Below are 15,819 nucleotides of genomic sequence, written 5' to 3' on the forward strand. Positions count from 1 at the left end.
CCTGTGAGATCCAGGAAACTTGGAATATATCTGACCCAGGATTAAAAATATTTGCCAGCTAAAAGTAAAGTTTTGTTCAGAAAGCCATTCCAGGTTTTGCTGGATCACCCATGATAATCTGTCTTCTTCAGTAATGTTAACAAAAGACTCCAGGTTTCCTGGATCACCCAGATAGTGTATCTTCCTCGGTCATGGAGAGCTTTTGTAAATCAGGCCTACATTAGTTACATTTTTTAAACCTACTGCCCTTTAGTAGCATAAGCTTTACCAATAATTGTTAGCAAATCTATGCCTCGGACTAATAGGCAGTAGGTTTGATCAATGCAACATACATAGGCCTTATTTATGAAAGTTCTCCAAGACTGAAGAAGATAAACTATCATAGGTGATACTACAAACCTGGAATCCATCAGGATTATTACCAAGCCTGGAGTAATAGACTGTCATAGGTGATCCAGCAAACCTGGAATCTTTTGGGATAATTACCAAGACTGGAGTAATAGACTGTCATTGATGGTCCAGCAAACCTGAAATATTTTGGGATCATTACCAAGACTAGAAAAGATAGACTATCATAGGTGATCCAGCAAACCTGGATTCGTTCAGGATCCTTCCCAGTGACAGGGAAACAAATAAGTGTTGTACACACTGCGCTGTTCTATGAAGAGCAGAGAGGGGAGGATGAGGACCCCATTGTGCTCTCCTCTATAGGAAAGTACAGTTATTCCTGCTTGATCAATCATTAATCCACAAGGGTGACTAAGGTGTTGGGGACTTCTGTATGCATGCTAGATTTTTACCCAAGGTGTCTATTCATCTAGGTGACAACCATCTAGCATGTGGACACAGCTTAAGCTTTACCATTGCATTTCAGCATATTAGAACATTTACTCTATTTCCAGCACTGAAAACAACACAGCAATGTCATCAAAGTTTTTACAAAAATAAACATTTATTTTATTACCATATACATGATGGCCACTCAAACTGACATTATCATACAGCAGACATGAAATATACAAAGATAGCAACAAAAAACTCTTTGACAAATACAATTTATCATTACAAAAAAAAAAACTTGGATTAGTTGAACTTTAGACTGTGTGTATTATAATAAAATGTCTCAATAACATGAATTGATAATATAAAAACAAATAACAATATATGTATGTATAACATATATACACCCAGAGTCATTTATCTTTAGAAACAAATATCCCCTCTGTGTTGGGTTAGACCATAATTTATTAGTGAATGTTCTGTAGCAGATAGATGAAAATATTCCAAAGATGTGAAAGGATGGGCTGTACCTGGTTGATTTATTGGTTTTGTATGTTGAAATAGATGAAAGTTATATTAAAAATCTAATTGTTTCTACTAAAAAAAAAAATAGAAGATTAAACATATTCTTTAACAGATTGATTGGACAATACCTAGGCTGGAGGGATAACTTGAGCCCAATAGGAGGATCACTGTTGTACGAACAAGCCAATAGGATGCTGTTTAAAAAAATAGTATGACTTTGCAAAACAAAATACTCTATATCCATAAAATTATAACCAATTTAAATTTTGAAGAAATATTAAACTTATTAAATCACTGGAACAAATAATATCAAGAATATAGCTCTGTCATCAAAAATGGCATCCAGTATACGTGGCTCCACTTTTGCTCTAGTTCTTATGCATCTTTTTTACTAATCTTTTCCATAGCAAAGCATTAGAAAGAAGAAGTGGTTTCCTCCTGACGGCTCCAACAGCTGATGTTTTGATGTCACCATCATACATGTGAACAAAAATGAAGTAAAACTAGTATCTGAGAGTGTAATCAAAGCTATCTGTCATTAAATTGTCACAGGCAGACATTGATTGCCCAAGGCATTGAAACAAACCATTAAAAAAAAACATGAGGAATTGGGAAAGTAAATGTTTTCACAACATGCGATCAGCTCCTTTGGAGAATGTTTTTATACAAGTTAAAAAATTATACTAAGTAAATTATCAGCACAAGAAATCACCCCAATCCTCTATGGGGCCAGTTACTGCTCAGTTTGTATTTTTTAAATGTTATCTAGCTTGAGTCATTCAGCTTCATTCAGTAAAGCGCAATGGTGAATAAAAAAGTCTAGAAATCGGAATGCAAAAAAATTTCATCATTGTAAGGTATTGTGTTATTGAGCCATTAAGTGGTCATGTAAGCCCAATCTGGTGTATGAAAGCTAAAACAGCCCCCGTCACTGCTGATAGGGTTCATAGAACTGTTTGGGTAGTGGGTGATGGACGTATCAGCCAAGCTCAATCTAGGCATGGCTTGGACAACCCCATAACTCAATATTATTGCTCCAGGTGGCTCCATGCTTGCTTTCATGGTCCTCAAAACAACACTAGTTACTCATTCTTCTTGCAACTTATAGAAAATGGCACAAAGTGATGTCCAGGCTATCATTATCTTTGTTCAAACATCAGAGTTAAAATAGTACAACAAGCGGTGAAGAACGCATTTCATGCAAAAATGGGCCTTATTATGAATAAGTAAGCATGATCTCCCCATCTGTTGTACACTTTTATTCCTGATATTTGAATAAAGAAACCAAGATAAATAAAACAAGACACTGGTTTGTTCCATTTCTCATATTTGCAAATGAACGTACAGCCTTAATAATGGCAGTGGGGTCAAATTTTGTTTCAGATTTGGATTTTTAGAGGAACAGAATTTGTAGTATGTGCCCATTATACTACATCATATCCATTCAGCTAGACTCAGATGCTACATAATCCATGGAGAAGTTCATTTGGATAAATGCTGATTCTTTCCACATTACTTTTTGCATTATTGCCTAATTGGCCATCAGACATCCTGGCAAAACAAATCATCGTAGAATATTTTTCAACAATCACTACTGATTGGGATGAGCCAATCACATTTTTAGGATTCAATGACATCTTTGATATGAGACGTGACACAGTGCTACCCCCAGCATTTAATAAGTGTCAGGGTGTTCAGAAAAGGTTATATTTTTTCATTATATTTTATTTCCATCTATCTACTACAGACATGTTTTCACCTACAGAAGAGTTTTTACTATATTTACTTTTTGTGTATTATTTTTAATCTAACAATCTATATTTAGTGTAATTATAAACCAACAAAGACATCATTAACAAAAAACCTGAGTTCAGAGAGTGAATATATAAAAAGATACAATCGTCTTTAGGATATGATCCATATATACACATATGTTCCATATATATATGCTTAACAACAACATTGCTACAGTGCATATTAGGGCAAGGAGCCAAGAAAATTGAATGAAACCTAATTTCTAGCTATAGGAAACCAATTTGCCATTGCGTTGCTTTTTGTAAATTGCCTTCAGTGAGCTCTAATTAATAAATTCTTCAAAGGAAGTGATGGTCTTGTTGCTTGTGCCAATCAAACACCTTTGTTTTTTACAGGCTAGGTTGGAAATTAAAAGCAATAGTCTATATGGTTAGTACCAATTTTTTTCCAGATATTTCTAGGAACTCTACAGTGATATCTGGTAACTCCAAAAACAATACTCTATAAATGCTTTAAAAGGGGTCTGGAAAACCAGATCCTTTGCCAAACTACCCACAAAAATGTAGGTTGTGTAAATTGTGTAGGTTCTGCTACAATTGGGATAGGGAGTGAACATTTTAAAGGCATACAGCAAAACAAAGTAATTGCACTTCAAGGTTAAGAGCTATGATATCACCAGACAAACGTGAGAGTCCTTTATGAACCAAAATGTATATTAAGTCCCATAATAATTTAGAAAGCAGCAATACAATTATAGATTATGGGCACCCAAACTCCATTGTGTAAGTACATCAGTGTATTTCAGTGTGCCTTTGATCGTGTGTTTGTGCGTTCAATGACTTTTGTTCATGTGTGTCTCTCCTTTAAGAGGTATACCCTGCATTTCAAGTGATCAACAGTAATGTCTATCACAGGACAAAGAGATGACAATCCTACAAATTACATCATTATCACACATTAAAGTAATTTGATCCTTAAGTAGAGAACTGTTAAAACTCATCAAGTCACTTTGGTCCATTTAAATAGCTTTAAAAACGAGTCGATTTTGCATTTAGAGCCTCATTTTCTGGGTTTAGCCCACCCTCTGTAACCTTTATTTCTGGAGGCCCTACGTACAGAGGGTCAACTGGCATGTTGGCATCAGTATTATTGTCATCACTTCGGTACCATACTTGAGACGATTTGCCTTTCTTCAGAGCCTTGCCGTTGGTCTCGGTGTAAGGGATGAGTTCCTGGCTGCAGCAGAGGTAGCCGTCGCAGTTCTTGGAGATACAGGGATTGCTACAGGCTAAGGAGAAATCCTTCTCTTTGGTAAACTCAGCCTGAATGGTGACGGCATGGACCCCTTCTGCATGGAAGATCTTACGGATGCTGCGATTAGATGCCTGGTAGTCCTCAAGGCTTTGGAACTTAACATGAAGAGTCGCGATGTTCTTCCCACTAGCCAGTTCCCATATGTGGATTTCATGAATGCTATGCACACCCGGAATTTGGGATAATTTGTAACCTATGGAAATGGAAAAAAAGAAAAGACGCTTGTTAAATGTCCTCTGTCATAAATAACCAAATCAGAGGGGTCATCATACATGAGTAACATAATGAATTTTGCCCCAAATTAAAAAGAATGACAATGAGAGACAAAAGTCACTTTAAGTCTCTTCCTTTTATCTTTCTGAGCATTCAACTTATATCTGTACTTGTTGGAAGACATACAGTAAAGTGAACAACTGGAAATTTCCCACTTGACCAGGCAATGGGTTGTTCAATTAACGTTCAGTAATCTTTTCTTTGGAGGCACAACACATGGACCTTCAAAAAAGTTTAATGTGCCTACACAGAATAAACATTCCATACTTACTTTTTGTCACATCACCAGGAGCCGTCAGACCCTGAAATACCTGTTGTTTCATTCAACATGCTGATCTTCTGCACAGAGCTTGCCATGGAACCATTCATTATAAAGGTACAAGTTGTACTAGTTTAAACTGTACCCGTAGGCTTGATAAAACCCCAGGTTAATCTGCAAAAAGTCCCAGTATTAAGTCACCTTAGAAAGCAAACAACAACCAGAACTCTTTTGGCTATCCTGTAGCCTGACCCTTCCCTAATGGTTGCAAGTGTGGTGGGGAAAGTTCAGTATGTGTTTGTATGTGTAGGTACTTAGATGTGTCTGCATTATGGTCCCAGGCCCGGTTTTGCAGGTTTATGTGGCCTATAGGTATGCTTTAAGGTAAATTATGGTGGTAGCAGTTTTTCAATCATTTAAACACTAGCATGACAGGTGCACAAAAGGAGAGAGAAGGAAACCTGTTCTAATTTAGAGTAAATACCAAGTCCGAATAGCATACATTTGTAAATATGTGAGAAAAGTGAAAGTTTTTTAATTAACCCTCAAGCAATTTTCTGGTCTCTATAGGATTGAAGACATTGGGAGATATATGCCAAAACATTCACCAAGAGTTAGCCTAACAAGATCCTACTACATCCCTCCACATTGCATATTAACCTAAAAGACTTTTAATTCACATGTGGAGGACCTTGTGTGTGTGCATAACAAATACATAAAATGTCATCTAATGTGTATTCTGATTTTTAAAGTTTTAGAAACTAAATCCTTGCAAACTCAGTAAAGTTTCAAAAAAGACCTGAATAGCAATTTTAGCCTTTTAGAATATTCTGGTAGAGTAGCAGGTCACTTGTAAGAAGCGATACAATCTTGTGAGTACCAGAAACACTTGTAATTGTTGCAACACATTGGAAAATTCCAAGAATTACCAAGTTTACATAGAAAAGGAAGCAATCTGACCAGAATGCAATGATTTTATCAATAACATTATGGTAGCAGTCAGCACTGGAAGCTCAATACTGGTATTTTTTATCAATATAACTTTTTCTAACACTCTCTATAACTTTAATACTAAGCTTCCTTTCAACCTTTACATTAAGCTTTCCTGAAACACAACTGCTAATCACCCTATGTAGCCCTAAAAGTAACCCTTCTTGGCCACACAAATCTCTCCTATAACCTTAACAATATCCCATCCTGTAGGCCAACCATTAATCTTCCCTGTACTCATACCACTATACCCAAAATTCTCATACCACTAATCCTCTCTGAAAGCCTAAAATTCATCCTCCCTGTAAGCCCAACACTATCCTTGTCTATACCCCCACCAAGAACTTTCCTTGTAACCCTCATCCCAGTAACCCCAACACTAATGTTCCCTGTAATTCAATAATCCAACAACTCATTCTGTAAACCCACCAATAACATTCTTTATAACTCTTATGTCAATGCTCCCCGTAATCATAACTTTAACACTCCCTGTAATCCAAAAGATAATATCACAATGCACCAGTGCCAGAATCAATAAAAATGTACTCAACTGCTCCCATCAGTGGCCTGAATTATGGAGGTGTGACTCCCCGCTTACTGAAACTTTGCAGAATTGACCTCACACTAACTCCTCTTGTAATTCTAACACTAACCCTCTGATAAACCTCCAAAAAATCCTTTCTGTAACCCATACACTAGCGGTTTCTGTGATCTGTACACTGCAAACCTTGCATTAATCCTTGTTTGTATACATGCCACTACTACACCAGGATCTGCTTTGGTCAAAATCAACCTCATTGTGTTAAAAGCCATTAACACCAGTAATCTACTTTTTCACAAAATGTAAGTACATTTAGAGCCCAGCCACCCTGTGATCATTATGAAGACCTCTGGTCTCTACAAGCCCAATAATAGTAGATAATTCAAGTTTAATGTCAGCCATATTGCAATAAACATCTGATCCCAGGAAACAAACGTAAACTTACCACTGGGCACTAGCTCAAAAGGAAGGATTAGCATGTAAACTGTGCTGGGTTTTGTGCAATGTGTGTTTATTTCCTGGTAAGAAAACAAAGGTACACAGAGCAACGCCAACTGAGATCAAACAAACAATGGCATGGTTGAAGGAGTTTATTCTCTAAATACTTCATTCCAGTAAAGTTTTATCATGATGAGCTAATAATGAGTACAGCACCTCCTTTAATTAGTGAAGATAGATTTATAAGGATCAGTGCATAAAAGGAGGCTTGTTTGGCCAGTAATGTCAATCATCAACAACAAGGACAGGACTTATGCCCAGAAATACCAAGCTATATTGCACAATTTGGCATGCTTTTAATTAAAGAAGGTTTTAATTAAAGACCAACTTAATCTAAAACTGAAATACATTAATGAGATATAATTTACCAGTTTAATGATAATAAACAGGAATTCCAAAAGCAGACTTGTAAGGAGACTTGTGGATGGAGGTAAATACTGCAATAGGGGTATTTCACAATGGAGCCCTTACAACTAATATTATTAAATTAAATAAAAAAAATTTCAATTATTGGATGGTCCATTTTCACATCGCCTAATATATGTAGATGAATAAAATAGAATTATCCTTACCTTATGCGTTTTCAGCCCACAGCGCCAAGGCAAGACTGGCATCACCATCCTTCCAGTATTCATCCATACTTTGTGGAAGCCCCGTGGAATGCAAAGCAGATGACATCTCGCAAGAAAACACTCTTGCAATTGACTGGGATGCCTTCCCATGAGATTCTGCCTGCTTTCCATTCCACAGGAATATTTTTCTGGAAGGACAATGACATCACTGCCAGCAATTGATGGTATGGTAAAATGTTCTCCATAATATACTCTTGGAGGAGGCCCATAAGCAGGCTACAAGGAGCCTTGTGTAAATGTGTTTCCAAGCTTGCCATGGAGTCCTCCAGACAAAATTGAGTCCAAGGCCAGATATAGGAACCTCTGGACTGGCTGCTTCCCTAGCAACCCCTAACAGTTAAACCTGTTCTGTGCCTATTCGGGGAAAAAAGACAAAGGTTCAACCTGGAGCCAAGAAGGTAAGGTGACCAAGAGTCCACACTTACCACCACCCAACCATATGCTCTTCTTAAAAAGTAGGCTTCAACCTTTTCCTAGCACAAGGTTAATAAACCTCCATGCCACCACTACAGGTAAACATTTGGACCAAGTGATTGGTCATTGATGGTGTGCAACAAAGTGGAAACGCAGAAGTTACAGTTATACCCCAAAAAAACATCTTTTGTTTAGGCTCTTCCATGAGTGAATGGAAGGACAACATGTGCTGCAAACTCTATTCCAGCGTTTTTCTGCCTTTTTAACATGGGGGAACCCTTGAAATAACTTTCAGGCCTTCAGAGAACCCCTTCTAAAATTACTATATCCACAGCTCACAGTACAGTGTGGTAGTCAACTGGAAGAATGTATTGTACAGTGCTGACCATTGGGAAAATTTTCAACTCTTACAGGTAGCCAAAAAGGTGGTGTTTTATATAACCATTAACCATATAACCAATAACCATTGGTGGCAGTTAAACTGACCTGAGACGCAAACTGCTCATTGCTCAATGAACCCCCAGTAACCTCTGGAGGAACCCTAGGGTTTCATGGAACCCTGGTTGTGAAACCCTGCTCTATTTATTCCAGAAACTTGTTAAAATTGTAACAGTAGTACATGGAAACATCAAATACTTGGGTTCAGTGTTCTATAGTACTCCAATATGCCTAAAGCCAATACAAACAACCAAAACTACTACGGTATAAGCTTTTCTTACCAATGTCACCAACATTCACATCCTTGGGGACCATTTGGAGTAGGATGGTGCCTGTTTCTTTGATGAGGGGGAAAGCTGAGAATAATATGATGGCCACCATGACTACAGTAAGGCTGGGGTCGATGTAACACTGCCAGTTGCAAGGCTGGTCTTTGTGCAAAGGTTTGATGTAAAATATGACTGCTGCCACCACAACAACCACTGACCCCAGAGCGTCACCCATAACGTGTAGCAGGACACCTGCAGATAGAGAAAGAAATATTGTCAGTAACAGCAGACATTTCATTTTTTAAAAGTTTACACTAACTAAAATTGGCATTTGAATTTCTGATAAATATTGGATGCCAACCAATACTACATAGCAGTATATTATATAGCCCAGGGACTTTTGACACCTTTGCAAACAGAAGAGTCTGCTGATGTACCCTGCATGGCATTTCTCTTGATATCTGTTTTCTGTAAACCCTACACATCGGTACTCCGGATAGAAGAATGAGAGGCTTTATAATTCACCAACATTGAACCCATTGCTGCTGTCAATCAAAAAACTAACTGGACGGAAGAGAAAGCATATCCTTTGAGAACATTTACCTCTAATGTTCAGGGCTGCCGCATTCTTGTCATCACTCTTGGACTTCTCATCCTCCAAGTCAAAATCTTGATCCTCTAGAGAGTCACCTGTAGCCAAAGAAGAAACGCTGTGTTGTGTATAAGTTCTACAAACAGAAGAAACACCAGTTTTTCAAAAGATCAGCTTTGCCAACGACAACACAAAAACAGTGTTTTCTCCAACATATGAGAGCAACATCACGGCCAGCTTCATAGAAGACAGTCGCTATTCACTATTAATATGCCCGGAAAAGCCAATTTTTCTTAATCCGAAAATGATCTGTTTGCCGGAAAACTGAGTCACCCCTTGGCTTCAGATACCGTATCTCTTACAGATGTATGGTGAGCTCTTCCTACAAACCGAAGCAAAATTGTACTTCTTTCTTAGTTGGATTTCAACATTTTTAGTTTATTAGACACTATAAGGCCTATAAAGGTTTTATTTCTCCACTTTTTTATCCCTTGTCATCACTTTTTAATGCCATATTTCTAAAATTGCTTCTTGGTGATCAGTGGATGATACCTATAATAGTGATCAGCAGCCCCATTCACTTGAATAGAGTAAAAGCCCTCCTCTTTCAAATGTGGCAAACAGCGGTAAAAGTGCTGAACGGGGTGTTTTAAAAAGCAATATTAATTCCAATATTGGCCTATAGCATTCTTGATGTTAAAAGTGGCAAAAGCTAATGGCAACTCAGCTTTTTAGTTGATCTACACTTTTATAAATGATGCAAATATTCCATTCTTTCTGTACAATGCCCTTTTTGCTGAACAGCTTGTTTGTCCCATTTATATGTAGGGACTCTAAGGGGAATCCATGCAAGAACCCAGGCCCCAATATATGGGTTTGTACTAACCACAGCTGGATAAAAAACTGATGCAGGGGTATCTCTGCCCATTTATGCCCAGGAAAGATAAAGGGAGCCAACTAGTAGTCATACATATTGAAATAAGGGCTTGGGTAAAGGAAGCTTTTTTGGGGGGTGACGTCAAGAGAACCTTAGTACCCTATGAAAGGGTCATACCTAAAAAGAGGCAATATCCATTGTGACCCTATGACCCTTTATTCCATGTATGTCTTTTGTAAAAACATCAGGGCACAGTAAGGTGCCATAAGTGTTAAATAAATATGGCTACCATGCATTAGGTGCCCCTGGTACTTTTACAAAACAAATACAAATAGTTCATGCTAATTTAGGAAATATTAGTAAAATCATTTGATGGCAAGGTGAAATATACCACTGTAACCAATTAGCAATCATCATTCAGTCTCATGAAACAGAACTAATAATTTATGTATTATATTTGTGTTTTTTATATACGTATATACACAATACAAAGACAAATATATAGAATTCTCGCTTGTGCCTTTGTGTTTTGTTCTTCCATATCATCCGCTACATGTGCACTCTGCTAGGTTATGTAAGATAAAGATATCTCACTGTTCATTGAGTCATTAACCCTTAGACCACAGATATGACTCATGAAATTGCTTTTACTACAAGGTTATAGCAGGCTATGGAGTGCATGGTACTAATGTATTTTATTACAGTCCATAGTACAGGACAAAACATGATAGAATCACAAGTCCCAGCCAAGCTTGCCATTTGCTTGTTATGCTGGCACTTGCCATTTTATTGGAGATATATGAACACTGGCTTATCCAAAAAATTGTCTGAGTAACATGGGGAGACTTGAAGACGCTGCCCAGGGCTGCGATAACAGGAGGGTTAGCATCAAAAAAATAATTATACCCATCACTATATCGATATAACACATATTTTTTGCCAAGACCATTGCAGCTAAAAATAACAAATTGCTTGGCTTAAAAAATGAATATGAGAAACATTATATTTAGCAAAATGAGTTTTTTTGTAAGGAGCGCTAGGGATTTATTAAAACTGGTTGGCATTGGCACTACAATGTGGTGTAGCCTGAAATGTTTTTGGAAGGTGAGGGAAATATTATAACCATAATATCCAGGGGCCAACCTTATAAAATAACTAAAAGTGACTGACATGAATTTATTACTCTGCCAAAACAAATATTTAGTTGAGGCATCGTAGCTGCTATTGGATGTCCAGCAGGTTTAAATGTTGGCCCACATGGCTCAACTTTTTCACCAGCTAATAATAAGTGGGTGAATGGGCACATTTACACAGCTCAGCTCCAAAGATGCCCATTTGTGCGCTTTTAAAGACCCCACTACCCAAACCCCAAAGTGATATAACCGAACGGCACCTGCTCTTTCGTGGTCTTCACTCTCTGCCCCCTGATTGTTTGCTCTATAGGGGGTGACGTTCAGTTGGTCAGCGGATGATCTCTGGGGGGCTTCTGGATCCTGTTTCTTTGTGCACCTCCGAATGGCTCGCATACAAGCTCCATAGTCCTGGAAGACCAGCAGGCCCACAATGTTCACCCCCAGACCCAGGGCTCCCACGATCAGCACCAACTCCGGGTCATCGATCTTCTCAGGCTTGGCAATCCGTAGCACCGAGTCCACCAGGATGGTAAAACAAAGGGCGGTCAAAAAGACGGCATTGCACAAGGCACCCACCACCTCTGCCCGGGCATAGCCGTAGGAGACCCGAGGCCCCCAGTTTGTGCGACGGGAGATGCGGCTGGCTGTAATGCCCACACACAATGAGATGAGGTCAGATAACATATTGAAGGAGTCTGAGATGAGGGCGATGGAGTTGCCCAGGTAGCCGGACACCAACTCTGCCACAAAGAAAATGACAGTGATGACCAGCATGAAGATCAGCCGGCAGGTCTTCCCAGTGTAGCGCCCCATGGCAGCAAGAAGTAATAATGATCAGTGCCAAGAAAAGGGGAATGAGAGGGTCAGCGGGGTAACAGATTAGGCCACTGTCAGCTCTGTACCTGGGTATTGGTTGTGATTACTCTGCAATGTCTGCAGATACTGAGCATAGGGCACCAAGCACCAAGCAGTGTGCAAGCCAGTGTGAACGGTCTACTGTGCAGTGAACAGACCAGCACCCGACTAACTGAGGTCTGAAATGTCTTTTACTTTATTATGTATCAGTACTTTCTATATATATTAAGTAGAACCATACAGTACTGCCTACTGAAACACAATAGTAACACAGAGGCCAACAGAATAGAACTGCTAAGCTTCTTTACAGCAGCGGTGGGATCTTTCAGTGCAGGTAGGTAGGTGAGCAGTGATATCTTGCAGTGCAGGTAGGTAGGTGAGCAGGGATATCTTGCAGTGGATCAGCAGCTGGATCTTGCTTTGTAGGTATGTAAATCAGCAGCTGGATCTTGGTGTGTTTGTTGGTAGATCAGCTGGGGCAGGTAGATAGATCAGCTGTGTAATTTTGCTGGGAAGATAAATCAGCAGTGTGATCTTGCAGTTCAAGTAAGTTGATCAGCAGTAGGATCTTGAAGTGTAGAATGGCAGAACAGCAGCTGGATCTTGCAGTTCAGGTAGGTAGATTGTCAGTGTTATCCTGCAGTGCAGGTAGGTAGATTGTCAGTGTTATCCTGCAGTGCAGGTAGGTTGATCAGCAGTGTGATCTTGCAGTGCAGGTAGGTAGATCAGCAGTGGGATCTTGCAGTGCAGGTAGGTGGATCAGCAGTGGGATCTTGCAGTGCAGGTAGGTGGATCAGCAGTGGGATCTTGCAGTGTAGGTAGGTAGATCTGAAGGGGTGCTGTAGTGCAGGTAGGTGGATCAGCAGGTGCCTCGGCAGCTCCTCTCCCAGCTGTGTCCCCTGGCTGAGCTCTGCGCTTTATATGGAGCCGGGTGAGATAAGTCCGGGTGATGTCACCGCCCAGCCCGGCCGCTCCTTTTTTCCAGCAGCACGTACACAGCACAGAGACAGCACATGGCACTGCCTGCCTGCTGGGTGAATCTCTGCCCACCTCCTGCTGGGTGAATGTCTGCTCACCTCCTGCTGGACGAATCTCTGCCCACCTCCTGCTGGGTGAATCTCTGCCCACCTGTCTGCTGGGGGTTCACACATGGATACATTGTAACAAAGGGAATTAAAATGTTGCACACGTTTATCTTTGGAAACATTGCAATTTATAATCCTACAACCCATCAAAAGAAGCTTGATTACAACAATTATCAGATATTCTGCATGCTGTAGATTCATAGGAGGAATGGGCAAGGCTCTCTATAGAAGATAGTGAATCTACAATGTGGTCACTAATTTATTTACTGCAATAGCCTGAAATCTAACCTGATCGGTGAATTGTAACCCTGGGAAAGCCAAGACAGGCAGGAATAACATTCACCCATGGTGCCAGGATTGGTTGGAATAAGGATTGGCCAGCTTGTATTCTTGATATGCATCCCATTTATATCTGTTTTCTAGTGCAGCCTTCTTCACCTTTATAGCCCAGAGGAGCTCTAAAATAGTTCTGGGGTCTGAGGGAAAGCAGGCAATGAACATTTTATTGGTGTTATTGGAAACAATTCCCCTTAGTGATCAGTGGGCGGAATCCTCAGTGGTGATCAGAATGCCACCCTTTGCTTTTTAGTGTCATGCCAGTGGGTTTGCCAGGTAGAGAGTGGTGGCACAGGTGCTATGATTAGGTTATTATTATGATATGATTAGCATTAGATTGAAGGTCAATCAGTTATAGTTCAAGGAACTCCCAGCAACATATAGAGGAGGGGTGTCAAACTCTGGCCCTGGGGGCCAAATCAGTCCCCCATTGTCCTTTTTTTGGCCCCCAAAGGAATCCTAAATATAAACTGCAGCTGGAACTGCACCTGCATTCAAATGGCGCCGCAACTACAATTCCCAGCATCACTCACATCTATAGACCAGCGGGCTCTCTGCCTATGTGTGGCCCCGCATTGGACTGTTTTATACGCAAGTAATGCCGGAATTTTAGTAACAGCGCTATTTCAATTCAAATATTCCAGCTCCGCATTGGCCATGTCCGGCATTTCCAGCACTCCCCCTCAGCTGTACTTTTCCTTGCTACTCCAAGGCATGGACTTGAATGGTTGGATTTCCATAGAAGAATATTGTTATTATTATTGTTAGCCTGTGCATTGAATATGAAGCAAAACCTCTTTGTTTCTATATAAAAAGGGTTAATATCTAATGAGAAGGAAAAACTTCCTCGATTTTTTCAATAAATTTCAAGGTTGGCCTGCGACTTTGTCTAAGTTTTTAATTTTGGCCCATTGTGTATTTGAGTTTGACACCCCTGATACAGAGTGGGTTATACAGAATTATGGTTTGAAATGGCTGCTATGGGGTACCACTAACTGGCCCAATCCTTATTATCCTTATATTTACCAGGCTGAGGGTTGGGGAGCTTAGTCTTTTTATGGGCAACCTCAGAAGATCATCAGATTGTAAGTGACTGTATTAAATATATGTTTTTATTTATCCAGAGCCACCCCATTTATAGGATCAAAAACTAAAGTTCTATTTAAGGTCAGCAGTACACCTACCAAAATGACATTTCAGTTTTGCGTGTTAGCCAGCAATTGGAGTTGTGTGCTAGTCTTTTCTCGCGATACGTGCCCTATGACTTAGTGCAGTGGTTGCCAACCAGTGGTCCGTGGGAAAATGGTGGTGGTCAACAGAAAGATTTGGACATTATTTGCAAATTTTATGTTTTTTTTTATAATAAAACCAAAATAATATTCTAATAAATTTCTAAATTCTGAATAATTTTCACCTTTATATTGCACTAAATTCACAAACTGTACTAGAGACAGAAAAACAAGGGCGGCGCAGCGTGACGTCAGTGTAGTATTATGTTGTATGCGCTTCAGTATTGTTTCCACCATTACAACAGTCACCCGGCTCCGCCAATACCGATTCTCATCCCATTGTTTTATTTTATTTGTTTATTTCTCAGATGCTTTTTAGGTAAGTATGACCTTAGCTGTGTATTTTCTATAATTGTTATATTTAATGGCATCAAATAGTTTGACCTTGATAACTATCATTTCTTGTTTGGTCTTAGAATGAAATAAACCCATAATGAGTGAGAAAAAGCAAACAAATATTTTGCATTTCTTTAGTAATACCAAAAATAATGTAACTAATGAAAATAGTAACAATAGTAATACTTCACGTAACCGTGAGCTGATCAATGAATCAGAGCGGCCACAGTCCTTGTCAGCACCATTAGGAAGATCATTATTTTACAAATGTATTTATCTTAATAATGGCCCAGGGGATTTAAAATATTAATTTAGTGGTCTGTGAGCTCTGAAAGGTTGATGAACGCTGACCTTGCCAGACTTTCTGCTTCAATATATGTGAGGAGTGGCTGCTTTGATTTACTCCTCCATTTGCAGAGCAATACAGGACAGCATGGCATATTAGCTATAGCTCCCTGTCTCATTCCCTGGCACATTCATCTGTAAAGTCACATTGGAAGCACCAGGATTGGACATTGCAGCCAAATCTGCTGGGCATTGAAACAAGTAAACTATGAGGGGGTGCTGAGAAGTTCTTGGCTTTGCCCAGAAAGAAGAGAGCCAGAGTTATGAAATAACACATTTATTC

The 15,819-nt window shown here is 39.5% G+C and overlaps 1 protein-coding gene across 1 annotated transcript; it reads right to left on the bottom strand.

The window, feature by feature from the left end:
• Window positions 1–933: 933 nt before the first annotated feature.
• Window positions 934–13,049, bottom strand: SLC30A10 (solute carrier family 30 member 10). The gene is made up of 4 exons (XM_072409879.1): window positions 11,551–13,049; window positions 9,292–9,378; window positions 8,701–8,940; window positions 934–4,567 (listed from the first exon to the last, which is right to left on the bottom strand). The coding sequence occupies exons 1-4, from the start codon at window positions 12,101–12,103 to the stop codon at window positions 4,089–4,091; spliced, it is 1,359 nt and encodes a 452-aa protein (XP_072265980.1). The 5' UTR covers window positions 12,104–13,049; the 3' UTR covers window positions 934–4,088.
• Window positions 13,050–15,819: the final 2,770 nt, after the last annotated feature.

The sequence above is a fragment of the Pyxicephalus adspersus genome, chromosome 4 (genome assembly GCF_032062135.1).
Source record: "Pyxicephalus adspersus chromosome 4, UCB_Pads_2.0, whole genome shotgun sequence".
Lineage (NCBI taxonomy): Eukaryota > Metazoa > Chordata > Amphibia > Anura > Pyxicephalidae > Pyxicephalus > Pyxicephalus adspersus.